The 26896-nt window shown below is 43.1% G+C and overlaps 1 protein-coding gene across 16 annotated transcripts in view; it reads left to right on the top strand.

Annotated features, from left to right (window-relative positions):
- Positions 1 to 26896, top strand: part of Pde4dip (phosphodiesterase 4D interacting protein) — a 191958-nt gene that overhangs the window by 24847 nt on the left and 140215 nt on the right. For all 16 annotated transcript variants that reach the window (XR_004606602.2, XM_034499721.2, XM_076933000.1 and 13 more), the window contains exons 2-3: positions 20074 to 20129; positions 20960 to 21111. Coding sequence is in view for 15 of the 16 variants with exons in the window: in XM_034499721.2 (XP_034355612.2) it covers positions 20074 to 20129; positions 20960 to 21111 (208 nt within the window). In the remaining variant the exon portion in view is untranslated. The remainder of the gene's footprint in view (positions 1 to 20073; positions 20130 to 20959; positions 21112 to 26896) is intronic.

Below are 26896 nucleotides of genomic sequence, written 5' to 3'. Positions count from 1 at the left end.
GTTTCACATGATTTAAAAAAAAAAAAAAACCTTCAGTCAAGAGACAGGGTGGGGCTCAAAGCCATGCTTTGAGGGTTGGCCAAGGGACCTGGGGCCCTTAAGTCTGGAGAGGGGGAAGGCATGCCAACACTATTCAAAGATCTGAAGAGCAGTTGGTGGTAGGGGGATTAGATGAGTTTAGAATCTCCTAAAAGGACAGAACAACTGACTGATGGATACAGCTAGTCTCAGAGAGGCAAGGTATGGCTCTATGGCAGGAAGCGCCCTCTGAATACTGGCCTACCTGATTCAGGGAGATTACTGACCCTGTCTGTATTCACGCAAAGGCTGGGTGAGTGTCCTCTGGGAGAAGCATGAGGGTATCAGGGGCTGTGGCTCTCTGTCAACATTCTCACACCTTAAGCAAGGTGATTGTGGAGCTGGGGAGATAACTCAGCCAATAAAGAAAGTGCCTGTCTTGCAAGGATGAGGGTCCGAGTTCCTTCCCCAGAACCTACATAAACAAGCAAACAAACAAAACCCAACCAGGTGCTATGGTACAAGTTACAGACCAGTAAAAGTCCCTGTCTCAATGTGTGTGTGTGTGCAGCACCTGAGGAATGACCCCTGAGACTGTCTTCTGACATACTCAAAAGTGTGCATTCACACACATGCAAATATGCACACGTACATATGCGCACACACACACACACACAGTAATTGTGTCAAGGCCTCATAAGTCACAGAGTGTATAAATGTGATGGGCAATCAGATTAAGAACCATCCCAGACTTACTAACTTGGTCCTACTTATGACACCCAGGTTACTGTTACCCTGACTTTAGCCCCATAGACCAATTTCACCTAGTTTTAAACTTCATGTAACTAGAGTTAGACACGATGAGCTTGCATCCCGATTCTTTTGCTTACTCTTATGCTTTGAGATTCTTCAACACGTGTGTACTGTTGTAGTTGACTTATTCTTCTAATTAAGATTCTATTGAGAATTAATATGTCACTTCATTTGGGCATTATCAAGTTTGCAGCGAGTAAGAGGGTGTTGCTATAAACATTTTGTACATGTCATTTGTGAATGTGTGTGTGTGCATTTCTACTGGGTAAACAAATAGAAATAGAATCATTAAAAAACAGGAAATGCATGGTCAGCTTTAGGAATACTACCAATTTTTTTCTTTTTTAAATGTATTCACTTTACATCTCGATCGCTGTCCCCCATCCCAGTCCTTCCCTCTCCCAACACTCCCTTTCTCCACTGAGAAAATGGAGGCCCACTGTAGATATTCCCCGACCTGGGCACATCAAGTCTCTTCAGTGCTACACACTTCTTCTCCCACTGAGGCCAGACAAGACAGCTAAGTTAGTGGAATGGATTCCACAGACAGGCAACAGCTTTAGGGATAGCCCTTGTTCCAATTGTTCAGTACCCACATGAAGCCCAAGCTGCACGTGTGTGTGTGTGTGTGTGTGTGTGTGTGTGTGTGTGTGTGTGTGTAGGGGAGCTAGGTCCAGCCTGTGTATGCTTTTTGGTGCCTTGGTCTCTCAGGGCCCCTAAGAGCTCAGGTTAGTTGACTCTGTTGGGTTTCCTGTGGTGTTCCTATCCCCTTTAGGGCCTTCAATCCTCCTCCCAACTCTTCTATAAGAGTCTCCAAGCTCCATCCACTGTTTGACTGTGGGTCTCTGCATCTGTCTGAGTCAGCTGCTGGGTGGAGCCACTCAGAGGACAGCAATGCTAGGCTCCTGTCTGCAAGCCTAACAAAGTATCATTAGTAGTGTCAGGGATCGAAGCTTGCCCATGTGATGGGTCTACCAAACTTTTTTTTTTTTTTTTTTTTTTTTTTATAAATGGTTATAAAAGACATCCAGAGGGGACATGGTGAAAAGTGCTTCACATCACTAGTCATTAGGGAATGGCAGAACTGAGTGCCCTGTGCCTACTACATCCATATCAGAATGGCTGACACTAAGACTTTAGAAAACACCAATGGCTGGCAAAATGGATAACCTCACTATTAATAAACTCAAGCCACAAATACACTTTGGTTGTAAAAAGCTCCATGTAACAATACTTAACCTCATCATGGGTTTTAGACCTCAGATGTTTTCTGTTATTTCTTTAGAAAATCAATGCTGATTGTGACTCAATTTATTTTATCAACTAAAGGGTCACAGTTGGCAAAACTCATGGCAAAAAGATGATGCCTGGTGACTCAGATCCTTAGCTCCTAAGGCAGATCAGTTTATAAACATCCATTGAAGAGGAGAAGCCCAAACAGCCACACATTGTGCTAGAGGCTAAGCGGATATGAATGAGACTGGTTCTGCCTTTGAGGGTTTTATATCCAAATCACCTATAGTTTTTTGTTGTTGTTGTTGTTTATTACAAAGTTTCACTATATAATCCAGGCTGGCCTTGATACCCCTGTCCTACTTCCTCCTACAGCATTTAAAATTTTAATAAAGTGTAGGGAAGGCAAAGATACATTAGCTACTGTCTTAGTTAGTGTTAACTGTCAACTTGACAAGAACCCTAGAGTCACCTGGGAAGAAGGAACCACAACAGAAATTACCTTGATCAGACTGGCCAGGTACCATATCTGGGAGACATTTTTTTTTAATTGTTAATTTTTTTGTAAGAAGGCCCAGCCTACTAAGGGCAGTGCCATCCCTAGACAGATGGGCCTGGGCTGCATAAGAAAGCCAACTGAGCAAACCAAAAGGATCAAACCAATAATCCGTGTGTCTCCATTGTATTTTGCTTCAAGGTCCTGCCTTGAGTTCCTGTCTTGGCCTCTGTCAGCGATAGGCTATGACCTGTAAAGTAGAATGAGCCCCACTCTCCCAAGTTGCTTCTGGTCGTGGTGTTTATCAGAGACAGAAGCAGTCTAGGACAGCTCCTGCGGGAGCACATTGGAAAAGTACACCGTGAAGGATGCTGAGAAGATAAGTTTGAAATTGCTAACATTTATTAAGCTTTCAGTGGGTGCTGATTCTTTGCATCTGTGATTTCTCTTAACACTCATAACTTACACTGTGAACAGTTTTCAAGACAAGGAAATCAAACTTCTGAGAGAATGATTCATTTGTCCAGTGTGACACATAAAACTAAGGGAGAAATGGAAACTCTGACGATCTAACTCCCAAACCTGAGATTTTTATTGCTTTCTTTGAGTTGGGTCTTGTAAGTGACTTGGTTTCTGAGTTGGTTTTGAAAAGCTGTACTTATGTTGGCTTTCTTGAAACTTATAGATACGCTGAAGTCTGGCCTTGTAACCCCAGGCTTCATTCCAGAAAGTCCTGAAACGTGTCCTGCCTGAAAGGTGCTTCACACAAACCCCGAGCTCTTTCCTTTTGTGGTTTGACGTGGTTTCCTGAAGCCTATAGGCTGGCCTCGAGTTTTTTAGCCTCTTGCCTTCCTCCTGCCCCCAAATGCCAGGATTACAGGCGTGTGCCCCACAAGCTCAGCCTCTTCATGCTCTTTATCATGTTCAGTGTATCCACAGAGGGCTAGGGTGTTGGGCATTTAGATCTCAGTTGGACATGCCCTTATAGCTGCACATGTGTGCCTTGTCTCCTACCGAGGCTTCTAACCTGACTGCTGTCGTTCTTTGTTGAATCACGTATGGAGAACATGGTTGGTTCTCCAATAGCAAATTTCCCATGAACATATTGGGCATCTAAAACATTGGTTTCCCTCTCTTCAGATTAATGTGCCTGAATAGTTAAGAGCTGCTGAACAACTAGTCCATGGGGATAGATTATGGAGAATTTGATGGTGAAGTTAAGTTTCCTCGTGTGGTGAATCTAATGGTAGAGAGGCTATTGTTCTGAATCTTCCGTGTCCTGGACTGGAGATGCACTGTGCCTCTGCTTTAGAGATTGTGGGTATTTGATCCAGGGCCACTTTTGTATTAGTTTCCTGCTGTCAAAACAGTGGCTTATGGTGCAGAAAGTATGCAATGCTGGAGGTCAAGGTCTAAAAATCAGCCTTTGAAACTAAACTCAAGGTACATCAGGTCCGTGCTCCTTCTGGAGCTCCAGGAGAGCACCCATTCCTTACCTTTTCCAGCGTTTGGAGACCCTCAGCATTCCTGGCCTAGAGCAGCGATCCAGCAATGGCATTGCTCTGGCTGCTGTTTCCAACACCACAACTCTTCCTGTCATTCAGACATCCCCGTGTCCTCCTTATAGGAACCCTTGAGACCACTTTGGGGTAAAACAAATTATCTAAGATCATCTCTTCTCACAGTCATATCTTAGCGGTTGCTATTGCTGTGTAAAGTGGCGTGTTCACATGCTCTGGTGACTAGAGATGGGGACCCCCTCGGGATGTCATTGTTGAGTGTGCACACTGATGAATACTGGAAAAGTCATTACCAATTCTCTTCCTTTTTTGGGTGGAAATATTCTTGTTTGTGGCATATGGTGACTCTGAGTAAGTGGAGCAAGTCATATGTGACTTTTCTACAAGTTGCCTGAACAAAGAACCATTTGCTTATTCAAGAGCAGCCTTCAAGATGGAAGGTTAGGAGAGAAAAATATATTACTTTGTTGTTTCATAATGTGTGATTAGATTTTAATAAGATGTAAACATTATTTGTATCTGCTTTCTGAGGCTGTGAAAATCTGGAGAAGGCAAGAAAATCAATGAATCAAGAAAGTCAATGAACCAAGAAAATCAATGGTCCAGGTTCTGGATTTAGTTTTACTTCTTTGCTATATAGTCAGAAGCGAAACTTCAAGTAAGATGAGATGTTCATCAACTGTAGGTGTGTGGCACCTACCAGATCACATTGGTGTTCATCAGCTGTAGGTGTGTGGCACCTACCAGATCTCATTGGTAGCTTTTTGTATTTGTCTTTGCTAACTCAGCCTGGTTGAATTCATGGGAGCTACTAGAGAGTCCTGTTGACAAATGGATAGTCAGAGCTGGAGAGGTGGCTGCTGAGGCCAGGGAAGTTATGTGATTTTTTTTACTGTTCAAATTAGTATGCATGGCAGTCAGATGATGCCACTGTCTTGCTTGACTGGCATTTTGCATGTAGCATTTTGTAGCAGAAAAAATGCTTGCTTTCCTAATTCTATTACTTAGACATCTTTAGACAGTAAAGTCCTGTTGAATATTCATCAGTGCTAGCAATTAATTTTCTGTATTTTGAGAAGGAAAATCTCTGCCTTGGCAACAGTGTTCTGCACTTGGCTGCAGCTTGGGGACTTTGTCTCACTCACTGCTTTCATGCCTTATTCCCACAAACTAGATCAGGGTAGACTGCTGGCCCCCACTCCTTTCAGCCACAAAGGCTGGGTTAGGAAAACTGGGAACGTTGCTTTTCCTCTGGAAGCAGGACTTGACTGCATTTCACCCCAGCATCCTCCTCATCCCGGAAGCTCCCTTCACTGTGGCTGTATTGACCACTCAGTGGATGTCTTAAGACACCACCCACATGAAAATCTATCCATCTTATAAATAAGATTCCCAACTGGGCTCAGGACATTTCACGTGCTGTCTCGGGCAAAAATTCAAATAACATTTAAAGTTAGAATAAAAGTCCAAAATAAAAAATAGATGTCATGATGACCCAAGGTGACTTTACCCAATCCTATTTAAAAACATTCAGACATGGGGCCATGTTCCCTCTGCCTCACAGCATCTTCTGAGTTCTCTACTCAGTGGGGCAAATATGGTGTGATTTCTTTCCTGAGCCCCCATAGCCAAATCATTGTTATTCATAGACTATTTATAATGAATGTTTACATGATAATCATGACCTGCATCTTTGCAGTACTGTAACAGTCTGTGACAACTTTCAGTTAACCTATCTCGCCACCCATTGCTCTCCTGCTTGTTGCTCTATGTGTTGTATTCGTCATGTGCTATAACATCCTGTGTGGTGGGATCATAACACATTGCTTCATCATTGCCTGTTCTAAATGCCAAGAACTCACCCCGCTTCTACTAAGGCTGGGTACCAAAACCCAGAAAAGCTGTCTTTGCTTTGCTTTTTTTGTGAGTTGGCTGCATTGTAGCCTTGCAATCTCCCACCTTCAACTATTATAAATACCCAGCAGATATCTGGATGCTGAAAGCATCTTCTTCCATAGAATTAAAAAAACAAAACAATCGATGTTCAGTAGTAGAACAGCAAGATTAAACATTTTCAGTTTTTGAAAATCCACTGAACATTCCTGTGAGTTTTGAGAAGGATATATTACAGTTTAAATGTCTTTTCAAGACCTGAATCCCCATGTGACAGGGAGACAGAAGCAGAGAGAGGGAGAGACAGAGAGAGAGAGAGAGAGAGAGAGAGAGAGAGAGAGAGAGAGAGAATGTAACTTGAGTATATGACATAAAGTGGTGTGGTGTATCTCTAGGTAAGTCAGTACCAACATTCCTACTTTACTCTTCTTGAGGGGAATGCTTTATGTGGTTGATAATCTCTAGCCGTATTGTGCTCTAAGGTAGTAACAAATATAACATAGGACATGAGTCTATAAGAAGTAGATTTGGGCTACAACAAAATTATGCATAGTATGTGTCAGGATGCCTATTGCAAGGGCAAGGAATGCCTATTACACGTGCATATCATTCCTTACCTACTTCCTTTGAGCTAAGTCTTGTATGCTTTATAACAGAAAGAAGTGTGCATTTGTGTGCACCAAGTGACTACATGTAATATTTCAACTGAGTTTGTTTCAAGAGTCTTCTGTGCCTCACTTGACCTATTCCAGGTTTGGGCCTCATGGGCATAACACTGCCAGCAGCAGCCCCAGGGAGCTGGTTATACAGTGATTGCCACTTTACGCACCCTGATCTAAAATTATTATGTGTGGGCCTTTCTATGCCAGTTGTTCCCACCCACACACCTAGCCTTGCCTTCGCTAGGGTAACTGTTTATCCTTCTGTGGTTGGCTTCATCACTGCCTTCTTTGGGAAGTATTTTCGGAAGCAAGTTCTTGATGTTTTCTATAGTCAGTTCTGCCTGTTCTGTATAACTTGGAACCTACTTAACTTATTTGGTATTTTCCAGGATCTTATTTGATTGGACAATAGACTCATTATTTGTGCCTGGGCCATCAGTAAATCTTCAGTTAAGAATTCTCCAGATAACATTCCCTGAGAGCCTGATGTATCTCTTAGGTGCTGCCTTATTGTAAATGGGCACAAGATAGCAAAGCCTGGCACCGTTGTGTGATAAGGTTGGATGCCATTGCTTAAGAAGTTTAAGAAGTCTGTGCTTCTATGATATACACTTCCTTAGAGCTGGGTACCTGCCAGTGAATGATGCTGACACTGACTCTCGTATGGTCCCCAGGCACACCTTGCTTGGGTCCTCCCATAACAGTTCTTTAGCATGAGTTTGCTTGAATATCGTGCAAACACTGGCATCCTTTGTGGGCATCCTTATCCCATAGTGTCTCTCCTTAAGGATCTCAACCCTGGGGGCTGGAGAGATGGCTCATTGGTTAAGAGCAGTGGCTACTCTTCCAGAGGACATGGGTTCAATTCCCAGTACCCACATGGCAGCTAACAACTGTCTGTAACTCTAATGTCAGAGGCTCCAACATCCTCACACAGATATGTATGCAGGCAAAACACCAATGTACATAATTAATACTTAAAAAAAAAAAAAGAAGCTTAACCCCAATGATGTAGTCCCTGACACCCATTAGCCTCCCTGCCCTTGACCCCTTTCCCTGTCTCTCTGGACACTGAGTTTACCTCATTGCTTACTTCAGCTCCTTGGTTCCCCCATATCACCCAGGCTATCTTGCTCCTTAATTTCTCTGTGAGCCTACACTCAGAAGGAACTGTGAAAGTCATTTTCTCAGTACTATTTTAGAACTTCTAGTACCTTAATAGTCCATAAGCCTTGGTGAATGTTGTAATTCCCCTTAGAACTCTATAAACTTTGTCTTAGTACTTTATCAAGCCTATGGCGATAACAGACTCTAGTTTTATTTTTTATAATTTCAGAATAATCTATAATTTTCCTTAAACATCCCCTTCATCTTCCTACTTGCTCCCTTCATTTCTCTTACTTTTCTGGATTCTTCCTGTGAAAGAACATCCCTTAGAACAGTCTTTTAAAAAACCCTTTTTTTTTTTTTTTTTTTTTTACATAGGTGTTTTGCCTGCATGTATGTCTGTATGTCTGTGCATCATGCATGTGCCTGGGGTTTATAGAGGCCAGAAGAGTGTTGGATCCCCTGGAACTGGAATGGCAATTGAATCTGAGTCCTCTGAAAGAAGAACAAGCATTCTTGATTCCTTTTCAGCCTCTCCTTACAACCTTTTATTTTAATAGTATGAGAATAAAAGCAAGGACTGGAGAGTGGCTCAGAGGGTAGGAGAGGCATTCACTACTCAGCCTGGTAACCTGAGTTCTAATTTTGGAACCCATGGTGGCAGGAGGGAGCCAACTCCTGTAGGTTGTGCGCTGATCTCTGCAAGTGTGCCATAGTATGCACACATGTACACATGCACACACACATACATATATGCACATGCACACACACAAATGTAAAAGTAAAAACTATCTAGGGATCATCTGCTCCTTGTGATTTTTCATTTATAGATTTACAGGAGCAAAACTGAAGAACAATTAAACACAAAAATCTTTTTAAATGATGTGGTCTGTGCATAGTCATTTAACAAATGACTTTTGTTTTCTTTTTTTTTTTCTTTTTTGAGATTTCTATAAGGATGATGTAGATCTTTTAAAATCATTAAAGATTGACAAAGAAATTATACTTTGAAAGATCACATGAATCAAAAGTAAGTAGAAAAAAAAAAAAAAAAAAAAAACCAGCCAGCCAGCATAACACTGTGAACCAATTCCCTTGCCATAGCCCGGGCCTGGGAATATTAGTCATTAGTGAAAACTGAGGACCACAGAACTCGCTGGCAGGACCTAAAGGAGAAATCAGAAGGTAGGTTCTGGAAGTGTGCAGAGAGACCATCCCTGGTGATCTGGCCAAAGCCAAAGCGGTGATTTTAATGCATCTTGTTAAGAATGTCCAGATGTGTCACCTGTCTCCTTGCTGATTCAAAGAGAAAGGGGACATGTTAAATAGTTGAATGTCTGATGGCCTTATAAGGCAAAGTGAGGAAAATAATCACCTTCTGCGTATTAAATCATTTCTCTGAACTGCAACAGGTGACAGCATGCAAATATACTGCCCTTCATGGAGGAAGGGAGGGAGAGAGACGGAGACAGACAGGCAGGCAGGCAGGCAGGCAGGCAGGTAGACAGACAGGCAGGCAGGCAGGCAGACAAATCCTAAGTCATGGAGGTTGTGTGCAGTCATACAGTCATGCTGCTGTAGGTGATACTTGTATCAGTTGAGGATGGGCACTCAGACACCGCCTCCTGGAGATGCGTTTGGTCATGGGCACTTTCATGGAGAGACTGTATGAAATGAAGGCTGTAACTGCAGCCTGTGCTGGAGAGAAGCGGATGCTTCTGCAAGTCAGTCCATGTGTAACATGTTGGGGCGCTCCCACTAACGTGCTGTGTGTTGTGAGGGGCTCTGCTAATTCAGCATCCTCGCTTGCAGAGATTATAATGATGGGTCTGGAGATAAGAAAAATGATGATCTCAGTGTGTTTATTTTACAATAGTCCCTCGCTCCGCATCTGTGACTTCTGTCCTATTTGCATTTGAATGTGTCTTTTTGTGATTCCCATGCCAAATTGTGGGGTAGGAGTATTTGGCAACATTTGAAGCCTAGAGGATACACTTGCTGTCTGTCTTAGCATGTGAAAAGGGGGCCTCAGATGACATTCACTAACGGCTTTCCACTTTGATTATGTCTGTCTCCATCAACTTTAATGCCTTTTAGTTCCTTCTCTTTGACTGCTGGAAATGAGACCCAGTGTTATCATGTGGAGGTTCAGGGAAGATGTAAATACTCCAGAGAAATTTGGTTGGAGACACTTTTCAGGATAAGACATGTAAGTCATGCTCAGCACTTCTCTTTTAGGATTTTAATTTATTTGTTATATATCATTTGTTAGAACAGATACAAGTGTAGGCTGTCTTTCATAGATAAGTTGTTGTCCCGAGAAACAAATTTGTTTTGAATCTCCATTGTATCTTCTTGGCACAGCAGGTAGCTCAACTTGCCTTTCTCTTAGTTGCTCAGGATTCCTATCACTGGACTTAAAGCAAGCACAAAGGAAGCATTCATGCATGGATATAAATAGGGCACACATACACACACACACACACACACACACACACACAGAAAAAATCTGGAGGAGATGGAGAGGTTGAATGGTTAAGAGCACTTGCTGCTCTTGCAGAAGACCCAAATTCAGACTGCACTACCAATTTTGGGTGACTCACAACCACATGTAAATCTAGATCCAGGTAGTCTAATGCCCTCTTCTGGCCTCCATGGGCAACTACATTCACACGCACAAACCCACACACAGATACATGGATATGCACATAATTGAAAATAACATAAGTTTATGTTTATGTTAGATACTTTTTCAAGGTCTGGAGTCATACCAGTTCAGTTTTTAAGTTCATGCCCCAGCATGGTGTTGCTGAATGCATCTTACTTTCCAGGCCTCTTCCTCACCTGTAGAAGCAGAGTGAGGCTGTCTGCTTTACAGCATGTGGCTGGATGACACCCCTTAACCTGTAGCCACAGCCTTAGCCATGGGTGTGACGGTTCTCCATCATCATTATCATGGTCATTAAGCAGTATTCCAGTGTAAGAAAATGTGTTGCTTTGTAAAGTTATGCACAGGCAATTCAAAGACTATTACCTGTAGGTGTCTTTATTGTCAAGTTAGCAGTAACTGTAAAATCCTATCATTTATAAGTTTTCAGGGCCAGAACCTGTCATATGTTAAAACACAAACCCAGAGCACAAATATTATTTCTTTCTAACCATTTTGCTTTTGGCAGGGTTGAATGTGGTTATAAATAAAAATATGAAAAGTTGACCTTTAAAAAGTTTCTTTTACTTGAACCAGATAGAATCTAGCAAGACATAGCAAAGGGAATTTTTTTAGTTTATATTTATAGGCATTTTTATAGTACTATAAATATTATGCCGATCCTTTCTTACTCAAAAAGTCATTTAAAAATATTTTTTCAAAGTTTATGTTGCTTTAGTTTTATAGTGGCAAATTCCACTAAATATATATATATATATATATATATATATATATATATGCATATATATGCACATATATATACATATATACATACACACATATATGTGCTTTAAATCAGTTTCAAAGCAAGAAAGGTTTATTATGACTTACAGTTTTGGGAACCCTTTACAAGTTTAACTGTTCTTTCTTCAAATAAGTATAAAATTTTCAGATCTTTCTGAGTTGGTTTTTGGTCCCAGTTCATGCTGTAAACCTTGGTGGAAACAGCCAGCATTACCCATGCTTCCGTGCAACTGTTGCACTGCCTTGAAACTTACTCAAGGAGAAAATGAAGTTTTTAAACTCAGCCTCTCACAGAGTCCCAGGCCATTGATAAAATGTAAGTGCACACGTTATTTGATAGAATATCGACAGTCTCTAATTCCCAATAAAGTCTTTATTTTCACCTGGAACCCAGTCGGCACTGTCCTTATGGACTGCATTCCTGATCTAAACTCTCACGAGAACTTCTCTGCGGCTTCTGAGCTGCATCATCAGACATTGCTACGTTAATGACCACACTCCCTGCATCAGTTTTCTGTGTTAATCACTGCACTGTTGTGACAGTGTATCTGAGCTAACCAGCCTTTAAAAAGGAAAGGGTTATGTTGGCTCCAACGTCAGTAGTTTTAATCTGTGATTATTTAGGGCGTTAGGCCTGGGGACAGTGAGAGTATATAGTAGAGAAAGTTGCTCACTGTGGGGTGCAGAGAGAAAGCAAGCCAAGGTCTTCAGTTTTTTCAGTATAATTTTTTATTGGTTATTTGAGTTCTCTTAGGTCTCCCCCCACCCCAAACACACACACAAGGGAAAAAATTCAACTTGTGTTGCCCAGATACTCACTGGAACATGTTCAAACTCAAAATGGCCAGCCCTTTGAAGAAAACCGAGTCCTTCCCCACTCATACCACTGCCGTATGGCATACAATATAACTACTCCCTTCCACCAGGCCCCTCCTGTCTGAGATCTCACCACCTTCCAACAGTGCCACAAGCTGGTGAGCAAGATTAATTTAGCATATTGACCTTTCTCAGGCCTTTGAGATCTAAACCACAGCAATGTTTGAAGCGGTCAGGTAAAGATGCAGTATGTGAGTGGAGACTCGTAATGTTTTCTGCCTTTGGTTCTCATTAATGTTTCCATCAACATGGAGTCAAGAGAAAGGCTTGAAGAAAAGGAAAGGTAGCACAGAGGTGGGAATGAGCCCTAGAGAGCCATTTATGGATAGGCCGGGGAACCAAACCACTGAGCACCCCCTTCGTCTTCCTGTCCTTAGCCTGTTCTCATGTTGCCTCACACACAGCTGTCCTTTAAGACCTAGGTTCAATCCATGTTCTCTGCTTTCTATGGCTTTCTTAGACACCTGTCCCTGTGAAGATTGTATTTCTGCCTCATCTCTGTTCTGAAATCCCTTGACAGACTTTATTTTCAGTTATCTCTTTGAATCATGTGCCTTACTCTCAGAATCTATTTTAGGATGACAAGATCCATATTTTCTATTTTATTTCTAGTGCTGTGCATGAAAAGACTTCTCCACAAATGCTTATGAGGTTGGAAACCCTAAAGACAGGGCTGTGGTGATGGCTCCACTGGGAAATGCTTGCTGTGGAAGCATAGAGCCTCAGGTGGATCACCAACACCCATGTAAAAGCCAAGTGTGCTGGTATGGCATAACACCAGCCGGAGATGCAGACTGGAGGATTCCTGGTGACAGCATTCTGTCTAAGCTCCACCTCCATAGTTACCTGGCAATAGCCAGGTAGGCCTGGCCCACTATAAAAGGGGCTGCTTGCCCCCCTCCTCTCTCTCTTGCTCTCTTGCTCTTGCTTCTCCCTGTTCTCTCACCTCTTCCTCCTTCCCTTCCCCCTCTCTCCATGTGCTCATGGCCAGCCTCTATTTCTCTCTCTCTCTCTCTCTCTCTCTCTCTCTCTCTCTCTCTCTCTCTCTCTTTCTCTTTCTCTCTCTCTGCCTCTCTCTGTCTCTACTACCTACCCTCTTAACTCCCCTCCCCATGCCCTTAATAAAGTCTATTCTATACTATACTGGTGTGTGGCTGGTCCCTCAGTGGGAAGAGATGCCTCAGCATGGGCCCACTGAGACATCCCCTTCCCCCACACCTCTCCACACCTCCACAGAACATATTCTCTTTATCTTGTTATCTTTTTATGAACACATGACCTGGGACTTGCTAGTCATGTTGTATAATGAAGTAAACCAGCAAGTTCCAGTTTCGGTGAGAGACCCTGCCCCTTGTTTTCTCTAAAAAATTTGGAAAGAAATAGAGAAAAAAACATCTGATGTTGAACTCCACTGCTCTCCATACACGCACGCGCGCATGCATTCGAATACACATGAGCAAACACACATGTGCACAAGCCATTCTTACCTGCACACATACACCAACATATACACAAAATTCCTGTAAGAAATAGCAACCAAGTTCCAGGCTTCTGCTGTACATATTACTTTTCTGCTTCCAAAATGTGTTTATAAAACTGAACCAGAAAGTCAGAAAAGCTAGTCTTTGTCCTTTGTCTTGGAGGTGCTGAGCACAGGTGGTGGTGAATGGTGAGGGGAGGGCCAGGAAGATAGATACTGAGGACTGCCTCCAAGCCTATGGCCTGGGGGAAGGAGCTTGAGAACAGCCATATTTGGGGTCGTTTTCCACTCCTATGAGAAGAAAAATCAACCCTAGGGTAATTAGTCCAATAGGTTAGAGTGAAGAGAAGAGGATGGTGGAACCTAGACTATCGTCAACACCTTCCAAGTGGGCTTGGACACGATCTTGGTTAGTCCCAAATACAATTTCCTGTGTATTAAGAAACTAGTTGTTGAAGACGAGACAGTTATCTCTCCGGTGGCTGTTGCCAGCTATACCATGGGTACCAAGGTTCACCTGATAACAATGTAGGGGCTGGTGGAGTCACACTGATAGCTCCATGCACAGTACGAAAGTCAGCATCTCGGGGCTCAACCTGGGGAACATAGTAACTGAGAAGACCATACTCCCTGGCTTTCTGGCTGGCCTGGGTCAGCTTCTTGTGCTGCTTCATACAGACCCCTGTGTATGGGGCATGGAAGATGATACCCGTGTGGAACTCTGGGAACCTGGGGAAGTCCGACTGAGGGAGTGCTGTCTAGGGCTGTTTGGTGACTCGTGTTCTGGAAAGGGTTCTGTTTTGTGACAGTGGCAGACCCTAAAAGGAAATGACTGATGTGAAGAGGATGAGCACATTTGAAGTTGAGGAGAGGTCTAGGTGTATATGGGTAACTGTAGATGAATGTATATGGGTAACTGGCTCACATATGAACTGGAGACTTGTCTGTGCCCTTGATAATGTGTCCCTATTTTAAACCTACTGGCCCAGCTTCTATACAATAAAGCTGTGTCTCCAAAAAAAAAAAAAAAAAGAAAGAAAGAAAAAAAGAAAAAGAAACTAGTTGTTGAAGCTGATGGGTAACAGGATGGTGTTACCCTAAAAACACTAAAAATCCTTTCACTCTAAATATTCGATCAATGGGATTAGATGATTGTACCAAGAGCACAGTTGGCAAATGAGGGTTCATCTGCTCCGTAGGAAATACAGCACAGTGGATTCCATCATGGTGTTGCTCTTTGCTATGGAGGAAGGATCCTGGGCCCCCACCTTGCTCCCCAGTATCCTGAGAAACTACACTAGTGGGCCAGTGTGTTATTGGATCTTGAAAGGAGCTGTGTTCAAGTAAAGCATCTTGGATATTCCTTCAAGTAAAGCATCTTGGATATTCCTTCAAGTAAACGAAGCTACCATTCCCCAAAATGACTAAAAAGAGCCATCATTCAACTTGACAGCATCAGAGTGTCAGGGAGTGGCAGATAGTTGTCCTGATAATCTCCAACCTTAATGGCCTTGGAAAACCACTGAGTTGCTTGAGTCTAATATCACACCAGTTACTTATCAGCTGATCAAGAAAATTTGGGTGAGATGGCACACAGAAATCAAGGAACTGAACAGCCCGTGAGTGGGCTGTGCTCAGAGGTTCTTGGTTCTTCCAGTTAAACAGGACATTGTCTTGGCAAGTCACCAGTGCACGTGATTTTCATGGAATCGTCTTGTTATTAACAGAAAAATGAGGTTAGGGAGAAAGAGAAAGGTGGGGGTATTCTTCACTTACACAGAAAAGTAAACTCTCTTGAAAAGATCGAAGCATCTCAGGGAAATGATGATATATGGATATCTGTGTGGGAGAGCTCTCAGTGCCCTGGTGAACAGCATGCTAGCTGATCCTGAGCCATTCCTGGACTTGTGTTTTGTTTTTAAATCTAAAACAATTTGATTTAAGAAGTTAGAAGAAGGGATACACATTTTTTCTTTCTTTCTTTCTTTTTATTTTTTTTAGTCTTGGCTGAAACAGAAGAACATACCTGTGTAGTTTATTATTTGGTGCGTGCGCTTGCATGCGTGTGCAGGCTTGGGGTCTGTCTCTACTCTCCCTCGATTCTCTCTGCACTTGGGCTTATCAGATGTCTCCAATGGCGACCCTCTAGACACATACTCAGTGTCTTTGCCCTGTGGGTTCCTTCCTTCCCTTGGGAAGCATCAAATTCCTTCCCAACCTTTTTCCAGCAGTGGAGAGTGCCTCCTGTCTGGCCTTACAAGAGAGAACTTGAGCTGCTAATAGAGCTAAAGTGATTTTAAAAAACTCTCCTGAGAGATTACGCGTATGCCTTTTAACTCAGTCCCATCTAAGCTGGCCTTTCCATCCTTCCAGTTATTGATCCATCCAGGCAGGCATCGAGTCGAGTGTGTGCATGTGGGTGGGGGAGGTGAGGCATTGGAGAGGGGTGATACCCACTGCTTTGTTGCAACCTGCCCCTGGTCTATAATCTGGACTGTGCAGAGCAAGGAGGATTGGGTAAGAGCATGTCTGGAAAGTACCTTAGATCCTTGAAAATAATTAAAATGAGTTTTGTTGTGAAATTTTGCACTAGTCAGTATTTTATCACTGAGACAAAATGTTAGACAAAAACAAGTTAAAAAGGAAAGATTTATTTGGGTTAATCAATTCCGAGGCTAAGTTCATGATCGATGGGTTCTATTGTGGAACTCTGGTGAGCTAGAACATCACAGAATGAAGGTGTGAGAGAAGAAAGCTGCCTTCCTCTTATTGGACAGGAAGCAGGAAAGAGTGAGAGACAGTTGGGGACAAGATATATGCAGGGTGACCTACTTCCTTAAGTAGGCCCACCTCCTAGAGTTTATGTCTCTTTCTGGTACTGCCACCCACTGGAGCTGTCTGGGGGAGGGTAGGGGGGCGCAGTTCAGATCCAAGCTGTCACAATAGACTCCGTAATTAGATAAGAAAATAGAAACTAATACTCTGCTTGTGTGAATTATTTGAGGAAATAAAAGCCCAGAAAGGTAAAAATGACATATAAGCAAGCTAGCGGCTTTCCACACAGCTAATGAACTGCGTGCTGAAGCGGAGAGATTTCTCATTTGTCTGAAAGCAGAAGTAAAACTCCATCTGCATTTTGTCTGCACCAAGGCGTCAGCCTTAGGAACCTGTGAGGGACTAGGTTGGGAGGAGCAGGGCTGTGGCAAGCTGGAAAATCCTGGTCTGTTCTATTTAAAGGTGGTGTGTGGGGGGGGGGGGCGGGGGGACCTTAGCCCCTGTGTGAAGAGGTAGACCCTTTGTTTTTCAAGGGAATGTAGAAGTGGGTCACCTCAATGAGGTTGATGGGTGGATTTGGCCTGAGGGTTGATTGGGCCTCTGAAAGCAGGACAGCCACCTTTCTGAACTGAGCGCACATGCTCAGTGAGTAGCAACCAATAATGATAAATTTCCCCTTATACAAATCTCAAGCCATTATTCTGCTTAATAGTTTTGACATCTTTTTTCCAGCTTCACTTTGACAGGAAGGAATCTAAAAGTGGTGCATACATTCCTCTCTTCCATGGCGTGGTTCCCTGGAAGGGAGACTTTTTAATAATGATAAAAGAAAGGCAGAGGGCTGGGAAGACTGAGGCTGGTGATCTACTTTTGGTTAATAGAGAACTTCCAGTTGTGTGCATTCCAAATGTGTCATGTCTGATATCATGCCCATCTGGTTAACAGAGTGAAGATTTATGTGATGTTTCCCTGAGGCAAATACCAATTTTCAAACAAATGCCAGAGTCCTCTCTGTCTCCCTCTGACTATTGTCTGGTTTCTAAAAGGAGAAACCCTGGAAAGCATTGTCTATAGAGTCCCTTTGTTTACAACTGTCTGGGGATGCCCAACTGCATAAAGAATAATGCATTCAATATCAAAGCGCCTCTCCGAAGAACAATTGTAGCCATCTCCGCCCCTGCCTTACTTGTGTGCCCACCCAGCCTGTCCAAACAGTAGCCAACAGCAATTTTAAACCTTTTGCCACCCATCCATGATCTTTCTGATTCATAAAACCCCAGTGACTTAATGCTTTCCAGTGTCCTGAGAGGCTTTCTCCAGTCCGTGACCCCTCCCCTCGCTCTGCCCAGCACTCTGAGCATCTGTTTGGCATTCTAGTTGCTCCCAGAAAAGGCCTTTGCATTTGATGCTATCAACTTCAAGGAGTCTTTTCTCATATACCCCCACAGCTACTCAGTGCTCCACAGAGCAGCCTTGTCTACTAAATACTGCAGCCTCCTCTGCCTCTGCTTACCTGTTCACCCACCTCTTCCCTACATCCATCTTCTCTGTCTCCTCGCTGTCACATCCAAAGAAAAGTCCACTCCCCCACATTCTGGTACCCTTTCCCTTCCCCTCTAGCAAAGCAGCCCAATCCTTATCACTGCATTTCTGTGGTATTAGCATACCAGATGTGGGTGGTGGCCTCCAGGCTCTCTCAACAACACAAGTACCTGTGGTAATTCCCAACTGTTCTCATCCCATCCCACCCCTGCATGTTCCCTACCTTAAACCTCTACAGCTCATGAGCTCCCGGGCTCTCATTCCCTCATAACCCCACTATTTTGGCTGTGGGCTCTCTTGGTCCCCTCTCTCTTGGTCCTCTTCTGCCTTTGTCTCCTCTCTCCCTCCCTCTACCTCTTTCTCCTCTCCTCCCAAGCCTGCTGGTCATGTGCAATCTAGCACTTTCTCTCTCTGCTCTGGACTCTTCCAGATGCCTCTGGCTGTGCTCTCCCTCATAGCTACAATAGAAACCTTCCCCTCAACCACACCTCCGAGTGGCCGTGGCCTCCGTTTACACTGCCCTTTTATAGAACTTGTCCCCAAGTACTCCTACACTAAAACAGAAATCTTTCTATTTTCACAGGCTACCCCTAAATGAAATTAAATATTTTTATCCTCACTGGACTAGTCATCCCTTTTGAAAACTAAAATCTATTGTTGAATCTTGTTTACTGTTATTTTCTGATATTGTTTTTATTTCTTCAGCTTCAATAAAACTCTGATCTTTGGGAGCTGGGAGTTATAGCTCAGTGCTCACTAAGTCAGCAGGCAGGAGGCCCTGGGCTGAATCTCTAGTACTTCCTAAAGTACCCAAAACAAAAACTCAAACAAAACACAGCACCTAACAGCAAGTAGGCATTTGGCAAGTTCTTATTGACTGTTCTCTGTGATCTTTGTCCTCTCTGTGTAAAGGATGACAGTGCTTGTCTGTACTTTGCAGATAAAGCTCTGGCTCCTGGATCATATCATTACTAATGTTTCCATGAATGGACTTTGCTTTTTAGTGTGTGTGTGTGTGTGTGTGTGTGTGTGTGTGTGTGTGTGGTGTGTGTGTGTGTGTGTGTGTGTGTGTGTGTGTGGTGTGTGGTGTGTGGTGTGTGTGTGTGGTGTGTGTGGTGTGTGTGGTGTGTGTGTGGTGTGTGTGTGGTGTGTGTGTGGTGTGTGTGTAGTGTGTGTGGTGTGTGTGTGTGTGGTGTGTGTCTGTTGTGTGTGGTGTGCATGTGTGTGGTGTGTGTGTGTGTGTGTGTGTGTGTGTGTGTGTGTGTGAGAGAGAGAGAGAGAGAGAGAGAGAGAGAGAGAGAGAGAGAGAGAGAGAGAGAGAATGTCTGCTGAGTATTTTATTTTCTCTATTTGAGGCAGGATCTTACATAGCCCAGGTTTGCCCTGAACTTACTATGCAGTTGCAGATAGCCTTACACTTCTGATCCTCCTGCTGCTACCTCCTAAGTTCTGGTATCACAAGCAAGAGCCACTGTGCTTTGTTCCTGGGTGCAGGGAGCAAATCTAGGGTTTCATACATGCTAGTCAAGCATTTTACCAACTCAGCTACATCCCAGCCCCCTTTGTGTCAGTTCTATTGTGTAAACATTATGTGTTGGGTTTCCTTCACCACTGCCTTTTTCCTATAAAACCCTCACACTTCTTACTTGAGGTATCAATGCCCCCCCCATATGACCTTGGCTACTTTTCCTCATCAACTTGACACAACTTATCTAATCACAGCAGCAGAGAGCTGAACTAGAACACCATTTTCTTTTTTCTCACTTCACATAGCCTCACTCAGTATCCAGAACAATCTATGTGAAATCTAAGTATTTGATACTTTATCATTATTTATTCTCTAAGAAGGTTCGACTTGGTCTGGTTGCTCCCTGCATCCCTCTAACACATCAGAGATGTGTTGGCCTTGAACCCTTGCTGTTGCTTCCTGATAGAATATTCTTTTTGCTCCTGCTCTTCACGGGGTTGATATCCTCCTTATCTGGTTTGAAAGGTCTCTCTCACCAATCCCTTACACTAGTTAAGTTCTCTATGCTTTTGCCATCACTGACCACAACAGCAGTTAAGACCTGTGGCAAGAGTGTAATGAGTACCGGTGAAGGAATGGGTGAGGCCAGTGCACAGATGTCTCGTATCTCAGCAATACAGTGAGCCTTGTGTCACGTACCTTATTAATTACATGAATTAATGTATGTTTTCTTTCACAGACATTATTTTGGAGAAGATGATGGAGAGATGGTACCCAGAACAAGCAGTGCAGCAGGTAAGGATGCTGTGGACTGTGCCCTTTCTCATCACTGTTTCTTGCTGATTATCATTCCCTTGATTTGGGGCTCTTCCAGTTCATAATGGGAGTCTCCACACATTTCCAAATTTGCACACATCACTGAAGTATATAATTCCCTAGATGGAAATCCCCTGTATGTAATTATATATGCTAGGAAACAGCATATATTATAGTGTAGTCAATCATAATGCAAATACTTCTGTGAATTCTTTGTACTTTTAATGAGGCTAGGATTGCAAAATTAAAGTTGCTTGCAAATGAGTAAAATAAATCATGCCATCAAAATGAAATCTTTACTCTGATGCCCCCATTAAAATGGGTATAATAATGATGTCACTCTCGGAGATAAGATTAAATGATCAAAATTCTTGTCTAGAAATAAGCACTTCCTAAATCTCATTTACTATTCTTATTAATGCTATCATGACATCAGCACACTCACTATTGCACATGTGCCAGTCAGAGATGCTTCAGTTGTAAAATCAAAGTACAGACAGCCTCGTTTCCTGATGCATGTAGTATAATTCTTGTGTGATTTCTTGGTCAGTTCATGTTACTTGGTCAACTTGGGTGGAGATGGAGTATGGCCATCTTATCACAAAGAGGCATGGACATAAGCTATGTCTCAGGACTCACTAGAGACCATGAATAATAAGCTCCACGTACGATATCGTGTGTGAATTCTCTCCATATGACCTATAGTTGTTTTGTGTTCTGCAGAACTTCTGCTGGAACGTGCCAGTTAGAACAGCCATGCTGCCTTTATTATGTATGCTCTTTCTCTTACTGTTCTGTTTCCTTGTCAGCCTTTCTCAGTGACACTAAAGATCGAGGTCCTCCGGTTCAGTCGCAGACCTGGAGAAGTGCTGAGAAGATCCCCTTTGGGCAGGCACACTCCTTAAGAGCATTTGAGAAGCCCCCTCTGGTGCAGACCCAGGCTCTTCGAGACTTTGAGAAGGTGAGACAGAAGCATGGAATCAGGATTTTATAAAGAAAAGAAAATATGATCTATATTTGGAGTATGGTTTAGTAATCATAATGGTGACCCTTTCAAGAATGTATGCACCCTAAGTATATGCTTTTTGCTCTTTGCTAGAGCCCGTGGAAGATCAATTGCTTATACTAGTGAATTCTGTTTTACTGGTCATCTTTCTAGTTCATTTATTAGATGAACCCAGGAAGGGGAAATGACACCTGGAGAAAGCTGTACTTGCAACATAGTGAGCCCAGGACAATTTTCTCTATTGCCAGCTTGGACAATGCCAGAAAGCTAGATACTGTCTGTTCTCTCAGGGAGCTCAAAGAGAGCCATTTGCTTTCTAACAAAAATCAGGTATAGTTGCTTCAGACTCTGTGTGGTTTGAACAGCTATGGCATCCAGAGATTCATGTTTTTGAATGCTTGGCCGTACTAGAATGGCAAAATTAGGAGGCGTGGCCTTAATGGAGAAGGTGTAGCCTTAATGAAGGAGGTGTGTCCATAATGGAGGAGGCGTGGCCTTATTAGAGGAAGTGTGTCAATATGGAGGCAGGCAGGCTTTGAGTTCTTAAATGCTCACCCAGTGTGAAACAAATTCAGTTTCCTGCTGCCTACTGCTGGGGATCAAGATGTAGAACTCTGGGCTCTTCCAGCACCAAATCTGCTGGCACTGCATGATACCATGCTTCCCACCATGATGATAATGGACTAAACATCTGAAACTGTAAGTCAGTCTCGAGTCAAAGTTTTGTTTTATAAGAGTTGGCATGGTCATGGTGTCTCTTCACAGCAACAGAGAAATCCTAAGATGGACTTCTTAAATATCCATAGATTTGGCCAAGAGCAAAAATCAACGCTACAATGCAGATTCCCAGCTCCCTGCAAGCCAGGTTGGCCCTCAGAAGTCTGTACAATAGAACCTGTATTTATACCACCCAAGAGGAGGCACTCAGAAAGCTTCATACCCATGTTCCAAAAAAAGAAACAGGTCTTTGGTGCCCTCTGGGGGATACCCAGGGAGCGGGCATCTCATGAGTACTTGTACATAGGTTTTCAGGAAACCAATGGGTTTCCTTTTAGTCCACAAGGGATAGCTATGAACATAGCACAATAAAATTATGCTTTCAAAAGCAATTGTGTTACCATGCATTACTCTGTCCTTCCTCAACTCATAGTTACAGACATTCCCTAGGACCACAAATACATCCTTCCAGATACTTCTGTGGGTGATAATGGTGGTGGGAGTAGGCGTGGTAGCACCTTCACATCCTCCTTTCCCTCACCTTTTGGATCTGCTGCTGCTCAAAGGGCAGGTGCTTTTGCAGAGCATCTCAGCAGCTGTGAGGGCACCTCTGAAAGGCTCAGTGTGGTGTAACTCCTTTTGGTGAAAGGTAGTGGAGAGCTTAGGAGTGAGGATGTCGGATCACCGATGTTGTGAGTTGGGGGACTAGCAAGGTCAGCTGAACTCCAGATATAACGCCTGAGTCCTTTGCTTTTAGAGTTCAGGTTTTATATAAGGGATCAGTCCTTACTTCTCAACTCTGAGAATCACTGACAGGTATATAAGGCTGTGGTTCAAAGAAAAGGCCAAGCAGAGGCATTTAAAACCCTTGCCTCTATGTGTTAAGAAAGAAATAGCAAAACTAAATTGCTGGTTCATGGAGTGCTAATATGTGTGTTCGCCCTTAAACACGCACAACTATTTTGTACATCTGAGCACTTCCACGGGGAATTGGCAATCAAAGGAATCATCAGTTTGGAAAGCATTGCTGAAAGTTAGGGACACATTCTAGTGCCCTACCCTAAAAATGGAAAAAAATCAGGACATCAGGACGTGTTCTGTAAGTTTTAAAACATGTATTTCATGGCCTTGGCATAAAGGATGGGTAGGGGCTTCCTGAGAGAGCTATGTGGAAGCTTTTGGACCAGACAGGGCTTCATCCCTCTAGAGCTTGTGGAACATGTCAAAGTAGCACAGGCTTGGTATGAGCAGCTAGGAGTCATCCTGATTTGAACACGAAGCATTTGATAGTGTCCCTGCCCTTCATTCCCGTGTTAGGAAGTCCATGCATTGCATGACTAACAACATAGTAATGCAGCAATTAACAATATGGTCTTTAACAATAAGGACCATGTAATTTGAGATACAGAGAGAGTGTGTCAAATTTTATTAAAGGACTGTGGAAGGGCTTTCTCACAGAGGGCACCTGTTATGGATGTTGTACACTGACTGGGTTTAAGTTTTCAGGTCAGAGATATAAAATTCCAAATGAAGAGGGCATTTAGGGGAAAGGAAGAAGGCTATACATAGATTGAGTCCATGAGAGGTAGGCTAGAAGGAGGTAAGAAATGAGAGCCCGAACAAGAAAAGAAGAAACATTAAAGGAGCTGGCTCAGTAAACAGTGATTTACCAGTAATGTGGTTCCTTTGAAAATGTTTTCTGATGCAAGAATTCTAGGGAGTTACACGGGAGTTATTCTGATTTCAACATGTTCTGTACTACTTATTGCTGTGATCAAACACCCCAATCAAAGCAATTTGGGGAGAAAAGGGTTTATTTGGCTTACACTTCCACATCACTGTTCATCTTCAAAGGAAGTCAGTACAGGAACTCAAATAGAGCAGGAGCGGATGCAGAGGCCATGGAGGAGTCTACTTACTGGCTAGCTCTTGATAACTTGCTCAATCTGCCCTCTTGTAGAACCCAAGACTACCGGCCCAGGGGAATTCTAACCCACAATGAACTGAGCCCTATTCCATCAACCACCAAGTAATAAAATGCCCAGCAGACTTGCCTGCTTATAGCCCTATATTCTGGAAATGTTTTCTCAATTGAAGTCTCCTCCTTTCAGATGACTATAGCTGTGTCAAGTTGATGTAAAAGTAGCCAGTACAATATCTGATGGCCATAGTTTTGTTTTGAATGAGTGAATTTATTATATTTATTATATACACAGGAGACCAAAGAGAAAAATAGCAAGTGAGACAGATGATTGATTGATAGATAGATAAATTAGATAGATAAATCAATGATAGATAGATGATAGATGACAGATAGATAGATTGATCAAGAGATAGATCAAGAGAGATTTACCAATAGATAGATTAATAGATAGGTAAGTAGGTAGAAGGATGGGTGGATAGATAGATAGATAGATAGACAGACAGACAGACAGACAGACAGACAGACAGACAGAGCAAACATGATTAAATTGGATGCTGAAAACATCCAGCAGCAGTCAAGTGGGGAAGCCCCTTAAGGTGGTCTTAGAGTTCCCAATATTGATCCCTGGCAGAGCACACTGGATGAGAATCCCTGGTAAATGAACAAATAACAACAGCTAGAGATATGATCATCAACTCAGGTGCTCTAACATCCAGCAGAAACTGACTGGGGAGGTTGAGGCAATAAGCTGGGGGTTTTGATTGAGCTTTCTCTAGGGATGAGCTTCTCACATAGGAATTTCCCATGGATACATTTTTAGCTTCTCTTTCCCTCTGTGGGGAGTTTTATAACAAGGGACAAACCATCATAACCTCTGTTGGAGATGGTTTATCTTCTAGCTGCTCTCAAAGGCAGAGTGTTCTTCCTCTTGGGCTGTTTTGCTATTCTTCTCCTTCCCTGTCACAGAGTCAGGGAGGCCTAGATAAACCTAGACAAGGGCCCTCAGAGGACAACTGGCATGATGAATGTGTTTGGGTCTGAAGTGGGTGGGGGAGCAACCCCACTTCCAGAGCCAACGTCTCAGTAAGCTCAAACTGCACATGAAATATACTCGAATAATTGTGCATGACACAAAGTAAGATCCAGCAGACCCAAAATGTAAACACTGGTGTGCTATGGAGCCAGAACATAATTAGTCAGGGAAAATGACAATTACTCTGTCTTAGGGTTTTATTGCTGTGAAGAGATACCATGATCAAGGCAACTCTGTAGTTGGGGCTAGCTTTCAGTTTCAGAGGTTTAGTCCATTATAATCATGGTGGGAAGCATGTCAGCCTGCAGGCAGACTTGGTCCTGGAGAAGGAGCCAAGAGTTCTACATTGTGAGCCAAAGGCAGCCAGGAGAAGACTTTGATTCCACACTGGGCAGAACTTGAGCATAGAGACCTCAAGGTTTGCCCCCACAGTGATACACCTCCTCCAACAGAGCCATGCCTCATAGTGCCATTCCATATGGGCCAAGCATTCAAACAAAAGAATCTACGGGGGCCATTCCTATTCAAACCATCATAGATGTTAATGTATAAATGTGGCAGAAGGAGTTGATGGATGAGCCAGGGGCTCTCTTTTCTGTGTGTTCATTCTCTACTTTCCATCAATAATAAGGGAATTTATTTGGGGGTGGATAATGACTGCCTGGAGGGCTCAGAAAGGAACTGCCCATCCTGACTTTGTGTATCAGGTGCTAAGGAAGGGTCCCACCTGGAAATGAAGTTCTAAGTTTCTCTGTTAAAGCTGATACAGATTAGAATTCTATCAGATCTTCCCAGCTAAGCAGGAAATTCCTTTCATATCATAATATCATCTCACACATTCTTTGTGTGAATCAAAGTCCCGACCATGTGTGTGATGCACAGCTGTCTTCTTCTATGTCTTTGTTTCTGGTCGTTTCTCTGCCTGCAAACCTTTCTTTCCTTCTCCACCTGGTTAACACCTGTTTATCCTTCAAGTTTTGACTAAGGCATCATGTTTCTCCTTTTTGTTTGTTAGGATGGTTTCTCTAATGGTAAAGCATATTCTAATTCAGACTCTGTGCTTGCCCTCAGCCAGTCTACAGCATCTAGAGTAATGTAGCATACAACGTGTATTCAATAAATGTTCAGCATTAAATTTGTTGAAAACTATTGAAGATCAACTTTTCCCTTAGATCTGTGGCTCTCCTGCAGTGACCCTGTATCTATCATGAGTGACAGATTTTAAAGCAGGTATCTGTGTGTTAATGATGGAGCAGGAGGGAAAACGTCATTCAGGCACTGACAAAACCAGAGAGATAGAAGAAGAGAAGGAAACAGAGATTTTAAAAATACTTTTTGATGAGACTAATTAAGAGAATTATGTCCCTAGCAAATAATAATGACTGATGTTCATGGAGTACTCTCTATATACTCAAGATTTTTCAAGATCTGTAACATGCTGTTTCAACTAGTTCTGGCTCACTTTTCTTTCTTTCTTTTTTAATTGGATATTTTATTTACAGTTCAGATGTTGTCCCCTTACCCGATTTCCCCCCTGCCCAAGAACACCCTATCCCATCCCCTCCTCCTGCTTCTATGAGGATGTGCCCCCACCCACCCTTGAATTCCACCCCCCCCCCCACGGCGCCCAGCCTTCTTGGGACCAAGGATTTCCGCTCCCATCTATGCCTGACAAGGCCATCCTCCCCTACATATACAGCTGGAGCCATGGTCTTTCCCTATGTGCTCCCAGGGGACCCTGGGAGCTCTGGTTGGTTGGCGTTGTTGCTCTCCTCATGGGGTCGCAAACTCTTTCACCTCCTTCAGCTCCTTCTCTTTAACTCCTCCATTGGGAACCCCCTGATCAGTTCAATGGTTAGCTGTGAGCATCTGCCTCTGAATATGTCAGACTCTGGCAGACCTTTAAGGAGACAGCTATATCAGGCTCCTGTCAGCATGCATTGACATTCACATCAGCATCTACCTTTGGTGACTGCACATGGGATGGATACCCAGGTGGAATGGTCTCCAGATGGCCCCTCCTTCAGTTTCTGTCCCACACTTTGTCTCCGTATTTGCTCCCTTGA

The sequence above is a fragment of the Arvicanthis niloticus genome, chromosome 4 (genome assembly GCF_011762505.2).
Source record: "Arvicanthis niloticus isolate mArvNil1 chromosome 4, mArvNil1.pat.X, whole genome shotgun sequence".
Lineage (NCBI taxonomy): Eukaryota > Metazoa > Chordata > Mammalia > Rodentia > Muridae > Arvicanthis > Arvicanthis niloticus.
This window is presented reverse-complemented; position numbering and strand designations above follow the sequence as displayed.